We start from the raw sequence: 27,933 nt of genomic DNA, 5'->3' as shown, positions 1-27,933 counted from the left end.
TAAGTGAAGGCCCAATGACATGAAAAAAAAATAGTAACTTTCCCAAACAAATCCAATATAGTAAGTTCCCAATACCAATTTTCCTCTGCCCTTCCTCTGAAATCTTGACTAAGCAACCCTACTGAAATGTGAAAGCTCTAATCCCTTATTGGGTTCACAAATGAATGTGTCCAGTTTTGATTTCTACAACCTTAACAAATCTTAAAAAAAAAAAAAAAAAAGAAATTTTCAGATCGCCACTGTGGATCGCCAATTCTCCCTCATCCCAAACATTTTCAAATTTCACATTTCAAATACGTTGAAATGAAGGGAAAATGTCAAAACATTTTCTTCCTCATCCCAATCGGAAACTCAAAACAACCAAGAACACATCCAACACCACATGTTTTGACATCGAACAAATATTCGCACAGGAAGCACAACGAACAAAGAGATGATACCTTGTACGAAGCTTTGGTTTTTACGGCATTGGCTTCCCGCGTAAGAAACTACACGAATATGAGTAGCAGGAGAGGGAACCTTTGATACTTTCTCTACATCACTGTTGGGCCTCTACCATTGATGACTACTCATTGCTTAAGGGTTTCACCAATTTCGTCTGGTTGGTTGGGGTTTCGATGGGAATTTCGATAGACAATGTTTTAATGGGGATTAGGTAATTTCAAGGAGGCTTTTTGGGGTTTCTAATCTCATATCATTAGCTTTCAATCAGCACATAACTTTGTACTTAAAAAAATAGTGACGTGGCTACCACATGGGATTAATGGCTAGTGTGGGTGGCAGCCAAACACCCCATCGAAGGACATTTTTTGGCATAAGGGGAAGGGGGGTTTGCGCTGATACAGTGCACCAATTGGGCATTATTTGGGGTCAAAGGGTACTTTAAATGAAAAGAGGCTTTTTAGGTTTTTTTTTTTTTATATTCCCAATCATGCATATTTACATAATTTCCCCATTTTCAATTGAGGGGATGATCAATAATACTTATAATAGGTTGAGATTGTTTCTAGGTCTCAAGCACGCCTATGCTCTAATCCCCTACAACTTCAAGTACTACATTCATGCCATTTTGATATAAATTACTGATTGATGATAACTATGATTTTAAGATGAAAAAAAAGAAGAAAATGAAAGCCATTGCGAACAAAAGATTAGTTTGATGAATATTTTGAAAAGGAATTTAGATATAGAATTTTGTTCTTAAAAGAATTACTTTTCTGATGGACTTTGAAAAAATCTTAACTGCCATTGAAGTATACATCACAAAAGTTATAGGACAAATAATATTACATTTGAAAAAATTAATTTATTTTAATTTTTTTGTTCACAAAAACCATTTTTGCCTTAACTCCACGTTTATCGAAGTCAATGTAAAAATTACTGGGCAGATTTTACTGGAACCGTTGATGAAAATTTTGATACCAGGGAGAATTTTCATAAAAAAATATATTAAAAAAAAAAAAACCAAGAAAATATTAAAATATTGACACCTCAGAGGTCTTCCTCCCCAAAGTGATGTCCTTCTCTCTGAATTCCTAGAAATTGGAAGCCATGGCTGAAAGCCAGACAAACCCTAAACCAAAAGAAATCTCCCCGGACGCCAAAACCCTCCTCCAAATCATTTCCGCCACCGCCCCCCACGCCCTCGTCGCCGCCCTCTCCGCCACCTCCATCCCCCCAACCCCGGACGTCGTCCAAGACGTCCTCCGCCTTTCCTACTCCAACTCCTCAGCTGCCGTCGAGTTCTTCCGTTGGGCGGGCCTCACGCGTAAGCACTCCGCTCACTCATGGAACCTCATCGTCGACCTACTCGGCAAGAACTCCAAGTTCGAGCCCATGTGGGACGCAATTCGGTCCATGAGGAATGAGGGTGCGTTGTCGTTGTCCGCTTTTATTTCTGTTTTCGGAAGCTATTGCTCCGTCGGCAGGGTTAATGAGGCGATTATGAGCTTTGAGGTTATGGACAGGTATGGAGTTTTTTGGTATTTTTTACTTCACTGCAATGAATTTGTTGTTTCACATGAAGTAAATTTTGGTGGGTTTTGTACATTTTGAAAGGAAGTGTCGTCCTTTGTATACTAGTTCATTGCAATGGATTTGTTGCTTCTGGTTAAAAGCCCAAGAAAAGATAAAGAAAAAGGAAAGGACGGATCTTCTAATTTATTGCAATGATTTTGCTGTTTGTGTTAAATTAGGTCAGATTTTGTACACTTGGGAAGCATTGAGTTTGTTGGATCCGATAGCAAAAAATAAAAATGAATGGATACCTTGAGTTTGGATAGAGGCTTAGAAATTGTACATTTACTTACTTTTTTTTTTTAACATGATATAAGGATTTTTTTATATGTGAATTTTTTATTTTTTTTTGACTAAAAAACAGGTATGGAATTCCACCGGATGTGGCAGCAATGAATGCTCTATTAAGTGCCATTTGCTGCGAGGGTGGCTCAACTACACTGGCGCTTGAATTCTTTGAGAAAATCAAAGTGAAGATTACACCAGATGGTGATACTTTCATGATCTTGTTGGAGGGGTGGGAGAGAGAAGGCAACGTGACAAAGGCGAAGAGTACTTTTGGGGAAATGGTGGTTCGACTTGGTTGGAGTCCGCAAAATATGGTGGCTTACAACTCGGTTTTGATGACACTTGTTCGAGGAATGGAGGTGGAGGAGGCAATCAAGTTTCTTCTAGTGATGAAAGGGAAGGGTTGCTTGCCAGGTTTGAAATTCTTCTCTAATGCTCTTGATGTTCTCCTTAAGCAGAATGATTCAACTCATGCAATTGCTTTGTGGGACATAATGTTGGATGGTGGTTTCATGCCAAATTTGATGATGTATAATACCATAATTGGTATACTCTGCAATGCTGGTGATGCTGATAACGCATTTCGGTTTTTGGATGAGATGGTTTTCTATGGTGTGTTTGCTGATTCTTTCACGTATAACATGATTTTTCAATGTCTTGTTAAGCATAAGAAGGTTCATGAAGCGGGAAAGTTCTTCATCGAAATGATCAAGAATGAATGTCCTCCAATGCCTTCTAATTGTGCTGCTGCTATTGCAATGTGTTTTGATGGTGATGACCCGGAGATGGCAATTGAGATTTGGAGCTATATGATTGAGAACTCACTCTCTCCTGTTGACGAGAGTGCAAATGCATTGCTTATTGGGCTTTGTAATTTGCGTAGGTTTTCTGATTACAGGAGGTTTGCAGAAGATATGCTTGATATGAAGATTAAAATTCATGAGTCAACCATGGAAAAACTGAAGAATGCACGCTACAAAGATGGTAGAAGTGCAAGAGATACATGTGATAGTTTATGGAAAAGGTGGAAAGTATCTCAAGATTCTGTTTTATGAACTTGTTTTTTTCTTTTTTCTTTTTGGCGGGATTTGGATGCCCTGCCTTTTGTTTTGATAATGTTTGCGAACATCTTTGATGTGTGGCAATCATGAATGGAAAAATCTTTCATAACAAGCAGATTTTACCATTTCTTGGTTGTGCTACTTTAGTTTTAAATCCCCATTTTGATGCCTTGCTTTCTGATCTATTTTTGGTTGATTTGCTATCTTCCCTTGCTTCTTTTTTCCATTCTATTGATTACGGACTTCTTGTTCCAGTCTATTGGCTAATTTCACTTCCTTTACTGGGATGTTCCGCGGCTGGTGATGATTTACTTACTTTTTCTGTGCTTCCCTATTTAGAAGATTGTAAGATGCAGCTGATTCTCGAAGGACTTGATGGTCATTTTCTGACCTGACAGAAAACTGCTTGGTTAACTTTTCTACATTCTTTGATGGGTAATTTTCTTACTTTATCGTGTTATGTCAATTAGGATAACTTGGGGTGGTAACTTTTCTGATGATTTCTTCATTGCCACTGTAAATATTTTTGTTGTCTTCTACAGCAGGCAATGTTTTTCCATTGCAAAGATTTGTGCAACTACCTTTAGTTTAGGATCTTGAGGTAGAACTTTTTGGTTCCTTAAATTATATTTATTTCTCATTCCAGGATTTTGTGTCTTAGCGTCTCCTCTAGTTTTCCTGTATCGTGATACTTCATTACTATAATTTTGGGGTTTTCTAGATCCTAGTTGATTTTGGTTTTGGGATTCAGAAATGTTGATGAGACTTTCTATAGTTAGAGGTAGGGAAAGGAAGAAGAGATCACTTGAGATGGTGGAACTAGATGTGCAATAATTCCAATTATGGAGCTTGTTAGGTTGGACCAATCTTGATTAAAATATTAAGCCCATTGAAAGGTAAAGTTGATCTTATTTTCCCCTTTTCTAAGCTATTCAGTCCTCTTTTTCTTTACAACTCAATTTTCATCTTTGTTGTTTTTTTTTTCTTCCTTTCTTCCTCTCTCCTTTTAGATTTCTTCCTAAATGCTTCAAATATTCTTGTTTTTTTACGAAACCTTAAAAATGGGGGCCATGATTGAAACCAACCCCAACCACAAATAATCCTCAAAAACCCTAATGGGCCTTGCCCCAACGCCACTTCCCATCACATCTAGACACCTTAGATTTCTCCTTGTGTCAAAATCATCTAAGTCCTCCTCATTGGGAGCCCCACCATCATTCATTGTTGTTGTTCTTTTTGCCACCAACATCTCTCTTGCCCCCAAATGCTTGTGGTGGTCCTTCAACTTTCTTGCTCCACACCTTTCTACCAATGTCGAGTTCTTCCATTGGGCAAGCCTTACAAACACTTCCAATTCGTGGAATTTCATTCTCAACTTGCTTGGCTAGAACATAATGCTTAAGCCACTCTATGATGTTATTCTATCTATTAGACTAGAGAGGGGTTGATTTTCATAGGCCATTGCTTTGTTGATAACGTGAACAAGGCATTATAATGGTGGATGTTATGGACTTGTATGGAATTCCAATGGACATGGTGGCGATGAATTCTTTGTTGAGTGCCATTTTTAGGAAAGTTGATGGCACTTGAATTCTTTGAGAAAATAAAAGGAAAGATTGCATTAAATGTTGATGCCTTCGTGACTTTATTGGGGGATTGGAAAGAAAAGGCACTATGACGAAGGCAAAGAGTAGTTTTAGGGAAGTTGTGATTTGGGTGGGTTGGAATTTGTGAATAAGATGATTGGAATCTGCAAATAAGATAGTTCATAACATGGTTTTGATGACATTTTCTTGGGGAGTGCAAGTGAATGAAATGATCAAGTTTCTTCAAGTTATTGCAGAGAATTGCTTACCAAGTTTGAATTTTTTCTCTAACATTCTTAATGTTTTTCTTAAGTAGAATATATTGAGTCATGCGGTTCCTTTGTGGCATATAATCATGGATAGGGGATGTCAAATTTGATGATGTATAATGCTCATTGGTATGCTTTACAATATTGGTGAAATTGATATTATGTTTGAATAGAGGAGCACCGGGGTTCCAACACTTGATTTGTGAATTTGCTCTTTCGTTACCATTTGGTTGAGGGATTTTGATTGCAGTTGGGGTATGTTGGGGGTTTTCTTTGGTTTTTGGGATCTATTGCTGGGGTAAGTCCAACTCTCTTAGGGGTTGGTTGTTAGGGTTGTAGGTGTTTGCTTTTCCTTTCTTCCTCTTGCTTGCCTTTTGGCCTTAATTATATTCTCTGTGTGTACTTTTTTGCACCAGTTTTGCTGGCATCTTTATTACATTATCCTAATTTACCTATCAAAAAAAAAAAAAAAAATTATGTTTAGGTTTTTGTGTGGGATGGGTTTGCCATGGTCTTTTCCCTAATTCTTTAACTAACAACATGGTTTTTCAGTTTTGTTTTAAGAGTAAGAAGATTCTTGAGGTATTGGGAACAACATTGGGAATGCCGTTTTGAAGACTTACGAGAGGAGGGGAAAGGTTGGTTCCAAAATGCCTAACCCTTAATTTGGGATGCTAATATTGATCTAAACCCTTCTTGGGACTTGCCATAGTTTATTTAGTTCTATGTCAATTTGTCAAGTTTCTATTTTAGTTATTGGTTGACCTTTTTTTTCATATATCTTTTTCTTTTAGTCTTCTTATTTTATTAGAAAAGTTTCTCTTTCTTTCAGTTCCAAAATAATATTTCTTTCCTTACATCTTTTCCTATTTTTGAAAAGAAAGTTAAGGAATTAGGAAAGTTTGCTCATTAGAGAAGGGTCATAAGACTCCATATATGCTTATGTAGTCTTTCAAAATGGAGAATTTTAATAAAATGTTTTATCATCTATTATGCTTCCTTTTGAGGTTATGATTGTCTTCTTCCTAAGTGAAATTGCTTAGGGAACTCTATGTGTGATTACTTAGGAATCTTGTTGTGATTGCAAAAAAATTATTTTCTTCTTTTTCAACTATTTTTTTTTGTTCTTTTCATCTCATTCTATAACCTATGAAAAATTGTTTAATGTTGGACGTTTTAAGATCTTGCATCATGAGGTGGGAAAAGTTTTTTCACTAAGATGATCAAGAATGAAAAATCTCCAATGCATTTTACTTATGCTACAACCATTGAAATGTTTTTTGATGGCAAGAATCCTAAGATGGTTGTTTAGATTTGGAGCTATATGATTCAAACTTGTGTCTCTCCCATTGATGAGAGTGCAAGTGGGTTGCTAATTGAGCTTTGTAATTTGGTAGGTTTTTTAGTATTTAAGAGGTTTGTGGAGGGTATGGAGTTAGGCTATGGAATGCGATTAGGAAAGTAGTTTTGTCAAGAACTAATAGATTTTGGAAATCATATTCTTTTACACTGTATAGTGGTCAGGGTCCTCTGGGAGATTGTCCTTGCCTTGTTTGGGGCTCATTGGGTGTTCCCAGAGACAGTCAAAGAGGTGTTACTTAGTTGGAGGGGCCCCTTTGTGGGGAAAAAGAGGAAAAAGATTTGGAATTCCATCCCGTTGTGTATTTTTTGGACGGTATGGAAGGAAAGAAATAGATTAGCCTTTAGGGGAGGCTCTTTAGCTATACAGAAGTTGAAAAATTCTTTTGTATATAATTTGTGGAGTTGGGTTAGGGTGTATATGGGAGAGGAGTCCTCTTCGCTTTTAGGTTTTTTGGAATGACTTGCCGTTCCTTAAGGGGTGGTGAGGTTTTTGTTCATGTGTTTTTGTTTCTAGGCTATTGTGTATACTACCTGTATGTTTTGTGGCTTTCCACCCTTTAATATATTTGCGCTCATTTATCAAAAAAAAAAAGAACTAATAGATTTTGGCCTGATCTGTGTTATAATGAGGTTGTTCGAGGGGAGTTTGTTCTTACATTATTTTCTATTGCAAGGTCAAAAGATGCATGAGTTGTTGATGTTTAGGAGGTTATGGGAGGTGGGTATTGGAATCCTTGCTTTTCAAGGAACTTCCATGATTGGGAGTTGGCTACTGTGGAACCTTTTCTTCAACAAATTCAGGTGGTGGTATTGAATAGGAGCTATGGGGGTAGGTTGGTATGTAAATGCTCAAAGGATGAGATTTTCTTTGTCAAATCTTTTGTTTAGCTCTTTGGAAGCTACTTTGGCAATTGCCTTCCAAGCAAGAAAAGTTTGGAGTTTGAGGTACCCCACAAAAGTGAGTTTCTTTGCATGGTAGGTTGCTTGAAAGAAGATCTTAACCTTGGATCAAATGTGAAGAAAAGGAAGGCCCTTGGAAGGGACTGCGGTTGAGACTGAGAGAAAGGAAGGAGGCGACGGTGGGATTGTTGCGACCTTAGAGCTTTTTCCTGTGGCAGCAAAAAGGATTGAGGGGAGCTGTGAGGGTGTTTGCCTTGACTCTTTAGTGCCCTTGGAGGATTCCTGGGTAGCAATCATGGATGAAGCCATCTTGGCGGAGGCAAACCGACACCCTTTTGTCGTGATCTCTTCTTTGGGATTCGCGACGCAATATGGGTCCTTGAAAGTGATGAAGGGATCGTCAAATTCAGAGGCTAGAGTGTGTGGACCCTCCGAGGGTTGTGGGCTTGAGTGGCATGGAAGAGGGGGAGGAGTTTGCGTGCCTTCCCAGAGGTTTTGTCAAGTTCTCCAACTGTTTGGGGATGCCAATTTTGGGCTACAAAAAGGAAATTAGCTCTCTTAGAAAATTGGAATCGAAGAAAGGTTAGGGGGTGGGTGTTAGGGGAAAGGAGAAAATCCATGTCCTCTTCTTGGTTGGATAAGGAAATTTGAAGGCTCGAGTGCTTTGTCAATTACAAGAGTGCGCCGTCCATAGTAAAAGGAAAAGGGAAGGGTGTAGGGTCTTAGCGGAAGGGCCTTTGTAGGTCTTTGGGGTGTTTTATATTAAGGGTTTTTCTTGTTGCTTCCAGTAGAAGATTTTTTGCTTCAGGATTGTGGGGTGTTTTCTATTAAGGGTCTTTTGAGTGTTTTTGGTCTCCTAACCCCTTGGAGGTCGGGTGTTGGTGGGAAGGTGGTTTTTAGTCCTCTTTTCTTTTCTTGCTTGCCTCTTGGCCTTATTTGTATACTTTGTGTGTACTCTTTTGCGCCTTTTTGCAAGCGCTTTTAATACATTCTGCTTATTTACCTATAAAAAAATAAAAATAAAAATTGGTGTTGTTTGTGTAGTGGGGTTCTGTCTTACTTTGATCAGGATCTGTATGTTTGAGGGAAGGACCTCTCATCCTTCTATTGTACCTTTATTATTATCAATATATATTTTGTTTTTGATCCAAAAAAAGAAAAAATTGGTGTTGCTTGTGTAGAAGTAACAAAGGATACATCAATCATATCCTCATTCATTATGGTATAGTAGGAAGTTTATGGCAGTTAGTTTTTGCATGTTTTAGCGTCTCTTGGGTGATACCTAGGTTTGATAGAGAGCTTTTATTATGATGGCTTTGGAGTTTTATGGAGAGAAAAGAAGTAAAGTTTGGAAATTGATCTTTGCATGTTTGTTTTGGACCATTTGGTAAGATTGGAACCATAAGATCTTTGATGGGATGGAGCAGCCGGTTCAATCTTTGATAAGCTCCAAGTAAGGCAAGGGTCTTTTTTTTTTTTTTTTTCTTTTAATGTAGCCCCTAGCCGTGTTTGACCTTTTGGCACCATGTATGCACCATTTATGCTTTTGTGCATCTCTTTGTTAGGCACTATTAATATAATTGTTATATGCCTATATGTAGGAAATCAACCAAATCTCAATCTTACAACCTGATTAGTTGTACTTTACTAATCTATTTTTAATGTATATTAGCTGATAGAATTAGTCAACTATCCTACAAATTGGGATAATTGTAACAGACAACTCCCCTTGACACTATTGTATAAATTTGCGTACTATTTTTTGATAAAAAAATAATATATGAATTGGTTTTTTCAACCAATATGGTATCAAAGCAACTTTAGTTTCTTGGGTTCAAATTTTCAGTGTCTTAACCACACCTTTCTTCCCTTTTTTTTTGGCATCTCCACTCTTCCTTCTCTTACCTTTGGTGTCTCTGTCTTTCCGTCTCCTACCTTTAGTGTCTCCTCCTCCTTTCGCTTTTTCTTAGTACCTTCTTAATCTTTTTTTATTTTTTTATTTTTTTATCTTCTTTTGTTCTCAACATGGCTGAACAAACTTCCAATAAAAATTCCATAGTCCCAGAAGTCTCCAATCATCTTGATAATCCTACTCTCCAAATCATCACCTAGAAACTCAATGATAATGATTTTCTTGAGTTCTCACTCTTCCAAACTCTTTCTATTAAATCAAGGGAAGATCAGGTATTTGTGTGGGACAATAATAGAACCAAAAACTTAGTATCCTAGCTTTGAAGCATGGAAAGTCAAAGACTCTTTGATAATGTCTTGGTTGCTAAATTCAATGCAACCAAAAATAGCTTGGCCTTTCTTATTTCTCTTTATGACTAAAGAGATTTTCGGATGCTGTTACACATACCTATTCGAAGAAGGGAGATGCTGCTCAAATTCGTCGATGAAAAATATTCATGCAACCAAACAAGGATAATTGACAATCGCAACCTACAATAATACATTGAAGGTATTATGGCACAAGGTGGACATCTATCAACATATTGACATGAAATCACCAAATGATGCTGCAAAGCTTGTTGATTTATTTAAAAGATAGAGGATCTTTGAATTCCTTGTTGGCTTGAATGCTAAGTTAGATTAGGTAAGGAGTCGAATCCTTGGAAAAGTTTTTCGTCCTTGAATGAAATGTGTTCCCTCGTGCATAGTGAAGAATCCATAATTGGTGTTATGATGAAAACCCCGTCTCATGATTATTTTGCTTTCCATGTGGTTGTGGAGAACAATCCAAACACAAACAAAGGAGCGGAGAAAGATATTAGATGGTGGGACTGTTGCAAAAGAGCTAAGCACACCAGAGAGACATGCTGAAAATTGAATGGAAGGCCACAACAAAGGAACATGAATGGAAAGTTTTCTAAAACCAGCAAAGGTTTTCAAATTGAGATTGTTTCCTATCCTTTAAGTTATAAAAGAAATGAAGTTCCTTTCTTTATTATTCATACTCGTGTGAGGATCCTCCTGGGTAACTTGTCTTTTCAAAGCTAGGTGCTTATATTAGTTTTATTGGTAATTGGAACAAGGCTACTTGGCAACTTATTAGTTCGGGTCCTTGCAATGATCCACCCCTTATGGGGTGGGGATGGGGACCCTATTCCCTACCACAAATCCCCTCCTTGCCCAATTATATGTATACATTTTAAAAACTAAGTGTAAAGTTGTTAAATTAAGAAAACCAACGGGGATTCCTTGTTAGGGATTTGGAATTTATTCCCCCAATGGGGATTCCCCATCCTTGTCGACCTTGCCTAATCTAAGATGAGGAATGGGATGAGAATAAGGAATAAATTTATAAGCAGGGAAGGGATGGGGACGAGTGAGCCTTCCCCGGTTTGCCTCATCCTGCACAGTTTACATCCTTAGAAAAGCACCTTAACCTATGTTTTGAGCTTGATTGTCTTGTCTTGGTCATAGTTTGAACTATGCTTGGGAACATCTTTGATGTGAGTAGCCATGAATGGAAAAACTTGTGTACAAGCATATTTACCATTTCATGGTTTATTGCCTTGTATTTAAATCCCCATTTTAGTATTAACCTTTGATATGCTTTTACCTGAGTACAAATTTTGTGTTACATTCTTCTATTTAATTTCAATTTCTTAATTAATTTCAATTTCCTATTGAACTTCTTTCAATTGATTGTGATTTACTTATTGAAAAACTTATTCTCAATATTATTTAAACTACCTTAGGCGTTGAACAAGTAGTGCTCCCAAATATTGTTAGAGTGCATGATATACATTGTGAGTCCAAATCCTACAAGTTTCTGGGAATTTGGGTTGTTGGAACCCTGTTTTCACAAGACTCAACAATGATTGGGAGATGGAAGAGGTGGAAACTTTTTTCAGTAGGTTACATGGCCATGCGCTTAGAAGGGGGATTAAGGATGTCATGTCGTGGAGGGTTTCAAAGAAAGATATCTTTACAGTTAAATCTTTCTTCTCTTCCCTAACTCCTTGCATTGGTAGAGAGTTCCCTTCAAGCTTAATTTGGAATCCTTGGGTTCTAAAGAGAGTCAGCTTTTTTGCTTGGGAGGCTATCTGGGGAAGAATTCTAACTATGGATCAATTAAAAAGGAGGGGTTGGGCCTTACCAAGTAGGTGCTATTTGTGTAAAGCGGATGAAGAATTAGCTAATCATGTGCTTATTCGTTGTCCCAAGGCAACTATGATTTAGCACCTTATTTTTGCTCTTTTTGGTGTTCATTGGTTTTGCCCAATTCTATCAAGGAAACCATTCTTGGTTGGAACGGCACCTTTGTTGGAAAGAAAAGAAAAAAGGCGTGGAATGCAACCCCTTTATGCTTATTTTGGACTTTATGGAAGGAAAGAAATAGAAGAATCTTTGAAGATTCTGAATTAGCGGATCAAGCTATTTTACGATCTTTTTTGTACATGTTCTCGGATTGGGTTAAGGTGCATGTAAATTGTGCTTCATGGTCCATCTTCGATTTCATTGATTGGTTGGGTTGTAAGTAAAGGTTTTTTTGTTTTTTCTTTCCCTTTGGCCTAGTTGCCTTGTATACTGTCAGGTGTACTTCAGGCTTTCTCAATACAATTGCTTTTACTTATATATAAAAAAAAAAGTTTAAGCTTTTGAGAAAATTAGTAGTTTAACACGGTATCAAAGCCTTGTTTAGTGGGAGGTTAAGTGTTTAACCCTCACCATTGCATGTTTATTTACCCAATTTATTAAGCCCATGTGTAAGCCCAAAAATGGAGGCTACACGTGAGGGAGGGTATTAGACTGCATGATATACGTTGTGAGCCCAAATCCTACAAACTTAAACTTTTAGGAAAATTAGTGGTTTAACATGGTAGTAGAGCCTTGTTTAGTGGGAGGTTAAGTGTTTGACCCTCACCACTGTATGTACATTTACCCAATTTGTTAAGGTTGTAAGCCCAAAAATGGAGGTTACAGGTGAGGGAGGGTGTTAGAGTGCATGATATACATTGTGAGCTCAAATCCTACAAGTTTAAGCTTTTAGAAAAATTGATAGTTCAACAAATATTAATATTTTTAGCTTTTAATTAATCATTTCATTTTATTGAGGGCGATTGCAATACAATCACATAAAATAAACATGTGATTTATGTGGAAACCACCCTTGTGATGCAAATTCACTAAACAACTCTACTTCATAATCTAATCCTTGGCTCATTTCACGATTCTTGCATTTGACTACCAAAATCACTTGGCCACCCCTGACGAAGTTGTGAATCTTCTCTCAACCTACACTTTAGTGGATACATCTCAAATTTCTATGAGGCAACCACAACCTCCTTGAACTCCTCAAGAGACATGTTCTCCCCTAGAAACTGTAACACAAAGATGATGATTTAACATGTTAGAGAATTGGTGCACTTGGATTTCAATCCTTTAATGATGAAAACCTATGCTATTTTTTATCAACACCAAGACAATAGTATTTAATAGTTGAGAGAATAGGGAATTTTGGATTTTAAACCTTGAATGATAAAACACTATGCTAGTTTTGAAATCAATGAGCAAGAGCATAATACGATGCTTGTGATGTTCTTGAACTCCTTCAAGAGATGTGTTCTCCCCTATAGATTGTAACACAAAGAGGATAGTTTTTAACATGTTAGGGAATTGGGGCATTTGGATTTCAAACCATTAATGATGAAAACCTATGCTATTTTTTATCAACACCAAGACAATAGTTGTTAATAGATCAAGAGAATAGGGAATTTTGGATTTTAAACTTTGGATGATAAAACATTATGCTAGTTTTGAAATCAATGAACAAGAGCAAAATACGATGCTTGTGATTTTCTTTATACTCTTAATTAATTTTCTAAACTTTTTCTCAATTAAAATAATTTATTTAGATTCAAAATCCTTAAAGGATTACTATAGGAAACCTTCCACAACCTTCTCAAAAAAAATTTCATATCAAAAAACACTAAGAGCAATTGGAAGCTTTATAATTTATCAAAACAATTCTATATTAAAAAAAAAATGAGAAACTGAATTGAGAATTTTTGATAAATTTTTTTCTTAAAAGATCCTTACATGTAGGGCATGTTTGGTTCTTAAAAAATTGTTTTTTTTTTCTTAAAAAATCCATGAAAAAGATGCTCATGTCTTGTTTTGTTCTGAAAAAATAGCGATAAAGAATATGTGTTTGAAAACAAAAAAACAAAATTTTAAATTATTTGTTAAAAATATGTTTGGTAAGATAAATTCAAGAACAATTTTCACAAAACAGAAAATTCAAAATTTTGTTTGGTATATAATTGGAAATAGGTTTGAAAATAATAGAAATAGAAAAATTGTTTGGCTATTTTTCTTAATGAGTTTCAATTTTCTTATGCTTTTGTTATTTCTTTTAGTTGGCTAAGTTGTAACATTCCTAAGATTGGATGCATGTTTATATAAATTTAACACATCTAACAAGATCATATTGGGTAAAGTTTCTTACCTGGATGATAGATCAATTGAAAGGCGGATCAATCAAAGCTCTCTTTTGATTGAGTGAAATGTGAACCAGCTGAAGATTGATGGTCTAACAATTGGCCTTGATTCTGCCAAAATTAAGATTTAATGCATGAGAAGCATTTTTAAATAGTGAACTTTTAGTTTCAGTGAGTGTGCTTTGTATTTTTGGTTGGGTTAGTTGATTTTGTTATGGTGCCTCTTGTAAACTTCCTGTGTGTATTGGGTGTGCCTGCTTATCTTAGGTGCTTCTTAATACTTATTTATTTACCTATAAAAAAACCACTCTTTAAAATATGAATTCATTGAAGTGGAAGTTTGCATCTAATTCACTTACCATCTCTATGATGTGCTCGAAGAGAAGTTTGCATAATTTTCTCAATGTGTACATATGAATGCAAACCCCTCAAAATTTAGTTGGACATATTGGATGAACTTGGTTACAACTCCAAATTCTGAGGGGAATTGCCAATAACACAGGAGGACACAAACTTCTAACATGTAGAATTGAGTTATAGAGTGCTAGCATCATTAAGACCTCATGGTCTAGTTCCTGTAAAGTGTTAATGGAATGTGACTGAGTGCATTTCTAAAGACTCCTTCATTTGTGTTTGTATTGCCAGGATGATGTTGTCCTGTAAGGCATATCTTGAGAATCTTCTCATTCTCACACTCTCTAGAATTCACAAAGCAGATGGTTACCACCTTGGTTTGAATCTAGTTGAAGTATGGTTAATGTTGCCAAGAGCATAAATCCTTGGTCTTCTCTTTTCAAAAGAGCTTTTTTCAGTTTAAATATCACAACCAAGGTGACTGTAAAATAAATTATCATCACCTTCACCATTTCCTTATTCTTTTGAGGATGTAGCCATTCTACTAGATCAATGAATCTATGATGACTTTCCTCAAGAGGGCCTTGAAAAATTGTATACAGAGAGTTCTTTGTTTGGGAGGAGGTTGGACTTGCGGATGGAGAGATCAGTAAGGGAAGCTGAAAATGGAAGGTCCCAATGTACCTTGACCTCAAGGATAAGGCACGACCTTGTCAGAGGAGGAAACCTGTGTCTTGACTTCATGGGACCTATTTTCAGCCTCTTTAGCTTGGAGGAGTGAAGTTGTTTGATCCCTTTAGTGACATCTTCCGGAAACAGGCAACAGCAAGAAGCAGACTTGGGCTTGATCAAAAGGATGGACATGAAGGCTAGGATGTATCATCCCTTTGCTACTGGAAGGAGATACAACCATGGAGAAACTGGCATCATTCTAGTGGCACCAGAACACGAGGCTTTTAATATCTCATTTAATGAGTCTGTGTTTCATAGGCCTTTCTTGACAGTCTACTAATAACATGGTGCCTGAAAGAATAGCCCACATGGTGCATTGAAGATGAAGAAAAGGTATATGACATTAAATAAATTTGTATGCTTAAGGGAACTGCATATTATTGGATTACAAAAGCATATGCTTTATGCCAAATTTTGATATTTCTTAGTCAGATTTGCAGGTGTATATACTGGTCATTCCTTGAACTGTCTTGCTGGAGAACGATAAATGAAAATAGTTCACTGATCAAGTGGTTATTTCAGTGACATTTTGAAGGCTGCCTTTCTGAAAGAACGTAAGTATAGAGCTTAGACTAAAAATCTAAGCAGAGCTTGTAGATTGGGAATCTTCTATAGAGCATTGTTACAATGAAAAAATTTCTTGTTAAATATGACCACTCTGGAAATGTCTAAGAGTGCAGTTGTAAAATGTCTTATCTGGTCATCAAGCTTCCGGATTTATGGTCTAGCTGGGGAAATCTCAAAAGGTTTTTTGGTTTTGTCTGTCTGTCTCTCTCTGTCTCTCTTTCTGTCTGTCTGTTCCTGTTTTTCACCAGGAATTAGGAATTATTGCCATTTAGTAGCAATTATTTGGTTTAGATATGGTTGAGATGAGATAGGCCAGGTTCTATAATGTTGTGAAAAGTTCTGTGAGCATTGGAAAAGACTTCTTCACAATCAAGAATTAAAGTTGGGGGATCCTAAAATTTCAGACATTTGGTTCCTATCAAAAAAAATTTTTAAAATATTGTTGACATCTTAAACCATTCTTCATCAATTAGCAATTGGCTTTGGAAAAGCTAAGGGCATTTATTTTTCTAATGTTTGTTCCATGAATCAATTGGCAAACTCCTTAGGAAGATATAGCATCATTCCTCAAAATATTTTGAAGATGTTACTGCTATAAATGTATTGTTTGCTTCGACACTTCTCATGCATCACCATCAAGAAGAGATGCTTTAAATTGTTGAGCAACAACAAATGCATTTCTTGCAGTGCCAACCCCAAATACCATTTAGCATTTCCTGTCATTTACCTTGATAGTCTTGATTTTTCTTTCTATGTCTTTTGATTTGTCCTTGGCAGGATGGATTGAAAAAACTCGAACAAAGCAAACAAGTTTGTAATGTTTGAATATTATTTGATTGCGTTTCTAAAACACATCATTCTTTATTGCATGAACTAATTAATTCTCTGACAAGGTTATGGCAATTTGACTCTGAAGGGATGATTAATTCATTTCAGCTAAAGAAGTGAGTTCTACATGAGTTGGGAATTGTCACAAGCACAATTTCTCCCTTAAGAATTTTTCCCGTTTGTGCGGCACTTAGATGCCCTCTAAGCCAGCCTTCCTAATCCACACGAGATTGCACACAAAAACCAACCCATGAGATTACTGGGCACCAACCACAACTTGTATTTTATTACCTCACCAAATAAGAACATTAGATGTGGCTTTCAGCAAGACATCCACAATAACACTAGTGAGTTCCTGCTTACTCCTCTACTCTCTATCTTTGTGTCTTTGTGCGTGTGTCCCAGGAGACTCTCTAGTCCTCCCTTTTTATATAGTGGTGCCACCCACTCCTTGTTAGATTAGGAGTACACAATCCTAGTTCTACTTGGACTCTTTCTGATAGTCTATGACACCAGCTACTCCGACTAGGAGTCCTAGTCTTACTTAGACTACAATTACAATAGGAATCAAGACTCCTACTCATGCTCGACTTGCAATCCCACTGAGTCTAACTCTTCATGTTGTTGTCGGGAGTGCCTATATATGTAGCTCATGTGCATGCCAAACCCTCTCTTAGTCTACACGTTTAAGTCTCATCCATGCCGAGGTAACCGGTTGCCTTTGTTCCATGCCCATGCTGCCCCATGTCATTGCGCGCATGGGTTACATCACATCTTGACTCCCTACCTATGGTTGCATGCTTTGGCAAGGATTACTACCGCCCCTTGCTCATGTTTGAAGCCCACACCTTACACCTTCCTACTGCTGCAATGTCTCATCCTATCTTGGTGCAGTAACTTGTCATAGCATTGTTCCCATGGCTCACTAATCTGCTGTAGTGTATCTAGGCAACCTACTGCGTGCATCCATCTTGTTGCTGCTATGACTTCATGCCTTGCTCAAGCCCCCTCTCCTTGGTGCAGCAATGAGTCATGGCATTGCGCCCATGACTCCATCCATGCACAAGGCCTTACGCCCTTGTGCATAGCATCCTGCATCATGTCTTGAGTTGGTTTCGTTGCTACTGCATCCTCATGCCGCATCCAAGCAACAAACAATGGCATTCGCCCATGGCTCTTTAAGTTGCTCAGCACAAGGCATTGTGCCCTTGTGCCACCATCAGGATGGGAGTTCGCATCACACCACGCGCTGTTGTAGCCACGGGTTGTACACCACCACATGTTGTGGAGCCCATGTTGGGTGCTAACAAGGCTTAGCCCATTTGCCTTCTTCGTGTCAGAGGCCTTGCATTGAGGCTGCTTGGTGTGGCCACGCCCATGCCACCTTAAGTCACCTACCTCCTCCTGTTCCCCCCTACCCCCCATTCCACCTTAAAGAGAATTTTAGACCATTTTAGATATTTATGGAGGAGATATCATATATGCTTGAGGAAGAATAATGAATTTATTAAATAATTAGAAAAATACTCTCATGCTTCTTGTGTGCATGCGCCCTGTGCATGTAGCTGTTATGTGTGTGGTCCATGAGCGATGCCTTGCACCCACCTAAGTGTTGCCTTTCTGATGCCACAAACCCTCCATCACCTTGCCTCTTTCCTCAAGGCTTCCCCCATGGGTGCAAGGTGTTCACCCATGAGGCCCTTGATGGCTTTAGCGTCCGAGTAAGGGCATGGGTGCTAATAGGAATCCCATTGATCAGTTGATCTGGTCATATGATTGACATGAATTAAAAGTAATCTTAAATTTCAAAGAGAATGAAGTTTTCCCTTGCTTGTATGGTTTGGAAATTCGGAATGTACAACTGTGTTATAGCTGTGTCATGGCTGTGGTACAGTTGGATTTCCGATTCTAACTTAGTCCTCGATTTTATGAGAGCCTTTCTCTCCTAAAATCAAGGATTAGATTTTCTTTTTCTAGGGGAGATGACCTCAATCATTAATGTATGAATATTGGTACTATAATCAGTTTGAATATAGAGAAAAAGAAGTATTTTTTCTCCCTCAAATTTCTTCATGGTATCAAAACTGAATCTGAACTATTCAATCTGTTCATGACCAAATACGGAAAGGCCACCAAGGACTCCTCAACCTTAGAAGTCACCTCAACTCAAGAAGCTCCTATTCCGAGCAACAATGGAGGATCAGATGGTGCTGTCTTTCTCATTACTGGATGCAAACTGAATGGTAGAACTATCTTCAATGGTCTCATGCAATCATGATGTTTATATGTGGTAGGGGAAAATTAACTTGATTTTGCCTTAGCTAATTAACTTGATGAACAATGACATAGGGGAAAATTTTATACTTAATGAAACGACGCAAGAAATTTGGGAAGCAACAAGGGAGACTCATTTCAATATAGAAGACATAGTAGAGGCATTTGAAAAAGAAGGGATCCTTCATGATTTACGCCAAGGTGATTTGTCTGTCACTCAATATTTCAGTCTTCTAACTTGCTATTGGCAGTAGTTGGACATGTTTGAAACCACCAAATGGGATTGCCTAATGGATGCAATTAAATACAAGAAGATTGTTAAGAAGAAACAAACTCACAAATTTTTATTAGGGTTGAAGAAAAATTTGGTTGAAGTTCGAGGTAGAATGTTGGGAACTAATCCTTTACCCAACATCTGAGAAGTTGCCTCAAAAGTGCGTCGAGAAGAAAGTAGAAAGAAAGTCATGTTGTGGTCACAAACCAACCAACCTATCATTTAAGGTTCAGCCCTAGTGTCTCGAGGTCCTCTCCATCTTTCTAGTGACAATCGACCAAGAAAAAGGAGGCCTTGGTGTAATCATTGCCGAAAACCAAGTCATAATAAGGACACATACTGGAAAATCCATGGGAAACTCGCATATTGGAAGCCGTCACGTCCTCAAAATGATAGAGAAATCCGAGAACACCATGTCACCATTGAGTACAACCCAACACCATCTAATTCTGGTCTGTTCAGCAAAGAGCAATTGAAACTGTTGCAAAAAATGTTCAACCAATCCCAACAGGGGTTAAATTCCTCCAATTCTATCAGCGGGTTCGGATCCTTAACCCAAAAAGGTAATTTCTTGTTGCCTTGAAAGTAAAAAGGAAAATTTGAGTCATTGGATTGACTCAAGAGCTTCTGATCACATGGTTGGAGATGCCACAATTTTTCAAAATTACACACCTTATTCTAAGAAATATATGGCTCGTATAGCTGGTTCATATAATTGATGGTTCTCTCTCCAAGGTGACTGGTGTAGGTTCTATTGTCATCTACAAGGACCTAACTCTTGAGTTTGTTCTTTTGGTTCTAAACTAGGATTGCAATTTGTTGTCCATTAGTAAACTCACTTGGGCAAAAAATTGTATTACTAAATTTTTCCCAAACTATTGTGTTTTTAGGATTTGAATTCAAGGAAGACAATTGACCATGTTGATATGTGTTTGGGACTTTATAGCTTCAAAGTGAGTGATTATATTGAAAGACAACTTCAACCCCCAATTGGTGAAAAACAGTCTCTTTCTGTTTTTAGTTCTAATAAAGATAGTAATGTTACATAATGACACTATCGTCTAGCACATCCTAGTTCTTGTATTGCAAAAAACTCTTTCCATCATTATTCATTAAAAGTTCAAATGTTTTTCAGTGTGAAATTTGTCAATTATCCAAGCATGTTTGTAAGTCCTCTCCAATTCAACCATACAAATCAACTTACCATTTTTCCATGCTACATAGTGATGTTAGGGGCCATCTAGAATAAAGAACATAATAGGGGCTAGATGGTCTGTGTCCTTTGTAGATGATCATACTAGAATTTCTTGAAGTTTTACAACATGATCTAGACCTAGGCCAAAATACAAGTTTTGAAAACTGATAATGCTAGAAATTATTTCAATTCTATCCTTGGGGAATTCTTATTAAGAAAAGATATAGTTCATCAAAATTCTTGCATTGATAATCCGCAACAAATTGGGATAGCCAAGAGAAAGAATAGACACTTGTTAGAAGTTGTAAGGGCCCTTATGTTCTCTACCCATGTCACAGAGAGTTTTTGGGGAGAAACTGTACTTATTGCAACCTATCTCATCAATAGAATGTCTTCCTGTGTCTTGAGTTTCTAAACACTAGGCAAACTCTTTCTCAAATCATACCTTAGGACTTGGCTCATCTCCTCCATTCCATCTAAAGTGTTTGGTTGCTCAACCTTTGTTCACGTTCCCCAACATCATTGAAGTAAGCTTGATCCTAAGGCCATTAAGTGTATTTTCCTAGGATACTCTCCAAACTAGAAGAGCTATAAGTGGTACTCTCCCATCACAATTAGGTTCTACAACTCCATGGATGTGATATTCTTTGAAAATCTGCCCTATTACTCCAAAACCAATATTTAGGGGGAGAATGGAATTCAGGAAGACCAGTTTTGGGAAATAGAAACCATGACCAAACCTCAAACACTTGAGTCTGTTATAGTTCACAACTCAAATCCTATCTCTCTTGCTCCAAATCTCCCGCTCCAAACTACTGAATTTGTAGACATTGAATTGAGTACTCCTCTTTAGGGTTAACAGCTATGTTACAACTACAGCTGTGTCACAGCTATGGTACGGTTGTATTTCCAATTCTAACTTATTCCCTGATTTTATGAGAGCCCTTCTTTTCTAAAATCAAGGATTATATGTATTTTTTTTAAAGGCAGATTGCCTCAGCCATTCATATATAAATATCGGTACTATAATCAGTTCGAATATAGAGAGAGAAATGTTTTTTTTTCTCCCTTAAATTTCTTCATATGGTCTTTCCTAAATGAGTGAAACGGGTGCTTCAAAATTGTTGGATCCTTGTGAATCTGTAATTGACAATTTCTGAAAATAATTTGGTGGATGTGGAGGGAAGAATGTGGCTTTCCTTTGCAGTTTTCTGGTAAGGTGCTTTGTATACAATTCATATGGGTAGCGAAGTAATATTAGAAGAATGTGGCTTTCCTTTGCAGTTTGCTGGTAAGGCGCTTTGTATACAATTCATATGGGTAGCGAGGTAATATTAGTTTAGTGTAGGAAAATTGATGAGTTTGGGAGAGTATGTATATTATTGCCATTGCAGGAAGCTCCGGGACTTACAGAAAGAGGAATCTTGATCCTCTGGAATGTGACTCCAGTTGTCTTCTTCAATTTGGTATGGGTTGGCTTGGTGACCGATGATGTAAACCTTTTCAGAGTTTGCTAAGTTACTGCAGACTTCTGCCCTGTTGAGGAATGGTTGTGATTTGTGAGCACAGAGAAACACTGATTACAACATCTGTCTCAAATGATAGCTGCAGAGACAAGTCTGGTAAAATTATAGAAATTGTGGGCACTGATGTTAGTGTTTCTGCTGCTGCTCCAGTACCATAGCAAGAGTTGCAAAGTACATCTTTGGAGGGATCAGATCAACAAGAGGACTTTGATTGTGGCATCTGGGTAAGAATCTTGATTGCTAGTTTCTGTGTTTTCCGATGGGATGATATAGCATGTGGCTCCAGAATGTTTGTGTGCCATGAAGCTTTTACAGTATGTGGCATTTAGTGAGTTCATGTTTTGTAGGTCTTACTTGACAAGCTAGTAAAAACAAGGCATTTGACAAAAAGTAGTCCACATGGTGCATCAAAGTTGAAGACCATTTTTTTGTGGCATATTAAATAAATTTGTACGTTTAAAAGAACTACAGATTATTGGTCTACAAAGCATATGCAAAGGCACTTGATATTGCTCTTGTTTGTCAAATTTTGATGTTTCTTAATAAGTCAGAGTAACAAATGTTCTCTGCTGATTCCTTGACATGGTTGTAGACATCAAAATTTTTAGTGGATTTAATTATTACTAAATTGGTCTTCAAAATTATGGCTTCTCAATTCGACAAAATTTGCCCTCGATGAGTGATGGGTCATACACAAATTTGACACATGACATATATTCAAAAGGTGACGCATGACAAAATTTGGAAGACTAAAAAATTTGGTCGTATAAATAAAATCAAATTTTCCAATTGAAGTCAAAAGAGAATTAAAAAAAAAAATTCTCTTGTTGGAAAGGAAATAAATCTTCCAATTGAAGTCAAAAGAGAATTAAAATATAAAAAAATTCTCTTGTTGGCGATTTTCCTTACTGAAGGAGACTGGTTGCTAAAAGTTAAGGAATGAAATTCTTTGAATTAAGCAAATAAAATCTTAAGGATTCCAAATTTAATTCCCTAATTTCACCTATAAATAATGGTGACTTCCTTCAATGAGGAAGACTTGGGATTGATAAAAACGACTCAAAATGGGGAAAGAGGTTTCACAAAGAGGAAAAGACTTCACAAAATCTCCCTAGAAGTCTGAGAAATCGTAGAAGAACTACACACTTGTTCTTCGCCTTTTGACATAGTCATTTGGGAATAAGCCACCCTACCCTAGGCCCTCGATTTACTTTCAAAATAAAGAAAACATCTTCATCATCTACACACACGATCTTCGTCATTCGACGAGTTCATTCAGGTACAAGCTACTTGTGACCCTCAATTGATCTTCGAAATCAAGAAAATGTTTTCATCATTTTCAAATGGTGATCAAGGTGGAAGAGGAAATATTCTTTTGTAAAAGAATATTATCATAAAGATTGTATTCCCACAATTATTAATTTTAACAAAATTTTTGTTCGCATTATTTTTCCATACTATACTAATTTCGTAGCATTTCATGAAATTTGTGCATACAATGGTCTTTGTTAGAAATCAGTAAATGACACTGGTATACTGCACAAGTGATTATTTCAGTGACACTTTGTTGGTTGCCTTTCTGAAAGAATGAACATGTAGAGCTTAGATGAACAGCCTAAGCAGAGTTTGTTGATTGGGAAGCCATTATAGAGCATTCTTACAATTAAAGCTTTTATTGTTAAATATGCTCACCCTGGAAATGTACAAGAGGACAGTTGTAAAATGTCTGATCTGGCATTCAGCTTCCAGCTTTATGGACCACATGGAGGGTTCTCAAAGATTTTTCGTTTCTTTTTTCTCTTTTTTCTTATTTTTGTAGCAGGAAGACAGAATTATTGCCACTTTATATGGTTGAAATATGAGATACCAAGTTTTATAATGTCATACAAAGTTTCTGTGAGCATTGGAAGAAATCCTCTGCAAAAAAAAGAGTTAAAAAATGAGGGTATTCTAAAATTTCATATATTCGGTTCATATAAAAAAAAATTCAAGCTTGTTTACATTTTAGACCTTGCTTCATCATTCAGGATGTGACTTTTATTTGTCACCATTTTATTGTCATGGTTCTGGGCATTCCTATTTTTTATTTTTCTTTTCCATTTTGGATTATTGATTTTGGTGTGCAGGAGGATGTTTTTCCAGTCATTTAGTTGATCTTTTCAAACTAATTATTTGGTTTTTAGCTAGTAATTGTCATTACACTTGTTTGATCACCGACTGGCATGAGGTTTCATTGTTTTGTATTCACTGTCTATAAACATGGGTCTACTCGGAATGATTTTACGGGTAGGATTTCCAAAGTGGTTAACTGATAGATGGTGGCTTTTGAAAAACTGAGAGCATTTATTTTTCTGGGTTTGTTTGTTGAATCAATTTGGCAAAATCCTTATGAAGATGTTACTGCTATGAATGCATTGGTTGCTTCCACATGTCTCATGTGTCATTGTCAAAAAGAGATTTCCAGTAGTATCGGCCTTCGACACTCTGGCATTTCCTGTCAATTTACCTTGATAGTCTTGATTATTCTTTCTGTAGTTTCTGATGCTGGGTATGTGTTATTTTTCTGCAGATGTTATGATTGGAAAAACTCAACAAAGAAACAAGTTTGTGATGTTTTTGAGTATTATTTGGTTGCATTTATGGAATGCGTAATTCTTTTTCGTACGAAGTAATCATTATTGCCTTTTCTACATTTATGGAATCCAGGTTATGGCAATTTGAATCTGAAGGGATGATGCATTGCGTTTCAGCTTAAGGGATGAGTTCTACATGAGTTGGGAATTCTGTTGATCATCGGTTCTGGTCATATCATGACCATGAATCAGAAATAATCTTGAATTGCAGAGAGACTAAAGCTTTTCCCTGCTTGTATTGCCTTTTCTACATGGGCGAAACAGGTGCCTCGAATTTTTTAGAACCTTGTGAATCTGTGATGGATGGTTTCTGAAAACAATTTGGTGGGGGTACGGGAAAAGAATGCGGCTTTCATTTTCAGTTTGCTTGTAAGGTAAGTATACAAAAATTGATGAGTCTGGGAGAGTAGCATGTACATTGCCATGGCAGGAAGCTCCAGGAGTTACGGGAAGAGGTATCTTGATCTTCTGGAAGGTAACTGCAGTCATCTTCTTCAATTAATTGTTGGTTGGATTCATGACCCAAGTCGAAAACCTTTTCAGGGTTTGCTACTTACTACAGACTGTCGCCCTGAAAAGGAATGCTTGTGAGCACAGAAAACACTGATTAAAACATCTTTCTGAAATGATAGCTGCAGAGACGAGTCAGGTAAAATTATGGAAATTGCAGGCACTGGTGTTAGGTTTTCTGCTTCTGCTGCTGCAGCTCCAGTTCCACAGCAATGGTTGCATAGTATGGTGTCTATGGAGGCATTGTGGGGGCAGGTAAAGGGATCAGATCAAGAGGACTTTGATCGATTGTGGCAACCAGGTAAGAATCTTGATTGCCAGTTTTTCTGTTTGCTGATGAGAATGATGATATAGCAATATGGATGAATGTTTTGGATCATTTGGTTAGGGAAAATGCTATAAATTTGTATGTCTTTCTTGTTACTCTGTGTTTTTGAGAGAGCAATTGATGGTTTTGGAATGGTTTTTGTTGCTTCTACCTTGAGATTTGGTATATGTTCATGGTTGTAATTACAAAAATTGATTGAGATTATTGTTTAGTCTTCTTCTGTCTGAACCTCTGTGGATTCTGGATTGCCGAACTTAAGGTGACCGGAGGAACTCTGCTTTGCTTTATTATTCAATAGAAAAAAATGTGATCTAGGAGCATTTGTTCTGATTTCCTTTGTCAAGGTATTAAATTTTCTAGTGATCCAAACATTCTTCCTGAACTATTTCTAACAAATGAAATTTCAAAAGAACAGGCTTTCAGAGGGATAGAGAAACAAACCCTCAAAATTTAGTCAAGGGCTGTTTGTCAACTGTTTTAAAACAATTTTCTAACTTAAAAAACACTTTTGGCAAGAGTTTTTTGAAAATTTATAATGAAAGCATGTTTTTTGAAGCAGATTTGAGATGTTTTCAGGTGTTTTTTGTAGAGCATTTGAAAATATGAAGAATATTTTTGAAACATATGCATTGTACATAAGTCTATAATTTCTTCATGGATAATGAACCGAGAATATTTTCTACGCTTGTGTTTTCAAATAGGAAGAATTGTTCTTAAAAATTGGTTTCTGAGAATTGTTTTTGAAAACGTTACCAAGAGGCCTTCGAGCTTTTTAATCGATTGAAGATTTCCATCACCCTGAAGCTGGCCACTGTCATATTTCCGGTTGCATTCATCTTTTGTATAACCAAAGACGGAGGAGGGCCTTGTCATATCTGAATGCCACAAAGTATCTGAAAACCAGAGATGATAAAATAAGAGAAGGAAACTAAATAGATAGAAATTTATTATGGCTAGTGGAGGAACTGAAGTCCTGTTTGGTTACATTGGAAAGGGATGAGAACTGAAAGAATCCTGTTTGGTTGCATGGAAAGGCTGGGGACTGAAAGAATCCTGCTTGGTTGCTTCACAAAGCCATGGATTTTGAGCTGAATTTCAACAGTTTAAAGTGTAAAAGCTTAGATTTTTTTCTTTACTTTAGAAGACTTGGAATCTAATTTCAAATCATATTCTTCCCAAGAAAACAGCCTTTAACCCAAGAAAATTGAAGACAAAGGAAGCTATATGATCACCCACAACAACCATGTTCCACCTCATAATACCTAATTTTCTCTAAATTGCTTGAAAATATACCTTGGATCATAGCCTTGAACCACACTCAATTGAAAAATTCATAGGTTTAACAATATTTTGCATTATTATAAGGCCCTTGTTTGGGTAGTGTTAAGCTTTGGTTTCTAGTAGTAGAACTTTGGGTTGGAAAGTACGAGTGGTTGAAAGCTCTGTCCAAACAATTTCAAACATTACATTTAACCTTCAAATGCTATTTCAATTATTTGTATTTTACTATTTTGAATGATTTTTATTTTTTTTATTTTTTTATTTTTTGTGTAAACCGTTTTAAAATACCTATTATATCTTTAAAAAATTATGATTTTGGCTTTGATTTCAACTTTTAATTAAAGTCAAACAAAACCGACTCAAACAGGTCTTATTACATTTTTACCTTACTATACTAAATCATTTTTACTTGCATGTATGGCTTGAACAAGGAAAAAAAAAAAAGGAGGATGAGGATTTGGTATTTAATTAGCCATGCAAGTTTGGTATTTTCCTTTTTTCCAGACAAAGTAGCTAAGATTCCTAAACTGCATTCAAGCAAAATTGATTAAATACACAACCATTGCTGACTTTACCCCCAGGAAAGGAAGATACCAAAACCTTCTCCACCCCCCCATATCTCCCACCCAAATTGTTATACCTTCCTCTCAACCTCCCACACCCTGTAAAGCCATCACCATAAACCTAAAAAAAGCCATAGCTCACCCCTTTTCCGACTGTATGTGGTCGCCCTCTCCGGCCACCACCACGAATGCCTCCCAGGAAACTAGTCGTCGGGTCCGGCCAGAAAACCCACCCCCTGGTCTGGTGCGCGGCCGTCATCTGCGTCTTCATCGCCCTTGCCGTCATCGTAGCTGGGGTCTGCGTCTTTGTCGGGTACCTGGTGATACACCCCCGGGTGCCTGCCTTGACAGTCACAGATGCCCGCCTGGACAGGCTCGACTTCTCGCAGGCCGGCGTCATGGACGTCCAGATGACCGTCTACATCCGCGCTGAAAACCACAATGCCAAGGCGCACGCCTCCTTCTCAGACACCAGCTTGACGATGAGCTTCCACGAAATAGAAATCGCGAAGCTGGTGGCCTACCCTTTCGATGTAAGCAAGAACAGTTCCATTGATTTTAACTACGTGGTAGAGTCCAGTTCAATTCCGTTAGGGTCACGGGATATGGACTTTGTGGACAGATCGTTGAAGGAAGATAAGATAAAGTTTGATCTGAAAGGGAGTTCAAAAACACACTGGAGAATTGGGCTTCTGGGGTCGGTGACGCTTTGGTGCCATTTGAACTGTGAGCTTCGGTTTCATCCTTCAAATAGTAGTTACATCCATTCATACTGCAGCTCAAAGTCAAAGTGATGTCGTTTATTTGAAATCTTTTGCCTTTGTACATTCTCTCCAAAATGAGGCTGAGACAACTTAATGAGGTTCTTTTGTATCAAAAAATAACTACCGTTTCTTTCATAATAATTATATTAATAAGAACAGAAGTTTTTTTTTTT

General features: G+C 37.2%; 2 protein-coding genes across 2 annotated transcripts; both read left to right on the top strand.

The window, feature by feature from the left end:
- Positions 1–1,477: 1,477 nt before the first annotated feature.
- On the top strand, positions 1,478–3,543 carry LOC109121403 (pentatricopeptide repeat-containing protein At1g77360, mitochondrial). Its single transcript, XM_002269767.5, has 2 exons — positions 1,478–1,967; positions 2,381–3,543. The coding sequence occupies exons 1-2, from the start codon at positions 1,552–1,554 to the stop codon at positions 3,357–3,359; spliced, it is 1,395 nt and encodes a 464-aa protein (XP_002269803.2). The 5' UTR covers positions 1,478–1,551; the 3' UTR covers positions 3,360–3,543.
- LOC100240865 (uncharacterized) lies at positions 2,627–27,933 on the top strand. Its single transcript, XM_059735065.1, has 3 exons — positions 2,627–2,718; positions 14,888–21,905; positions 24,251–27,933. Exon 3 carries the CDS (start codon positions 27,185–27,187, stop codon positions 27,788–27,790), a length of 606 nt encoding a protein of 201 aa, XP_059591048.1. The 5' UTR covers positions 2,627–2,718; positions 14,888–21,905; positions 24,251–27,184; the 3' UTR covers positions 27,791–27,933.

This window comes from Vitis vinifera, chromosome 2 (assembly GCF_030704535.1).
Source record: "Vitis vinifera cultivar Pinot Noir 40024 chromosome 2, ASM3070453v1".
In the NCBI taxonomy this organism is placed as follows: domain Eukaryota; kingdom Viridiplantae; phylum Streptophyta; class Magnoliopsida; order Vitales; family Vitaceae; genus Vitis; species Vitis vinifera.
The sequence above is the reverse complement of the archived record's forward strand: the minus strand, read 5'-3'. Positions and strand labels throughout refer to the sequence as shown.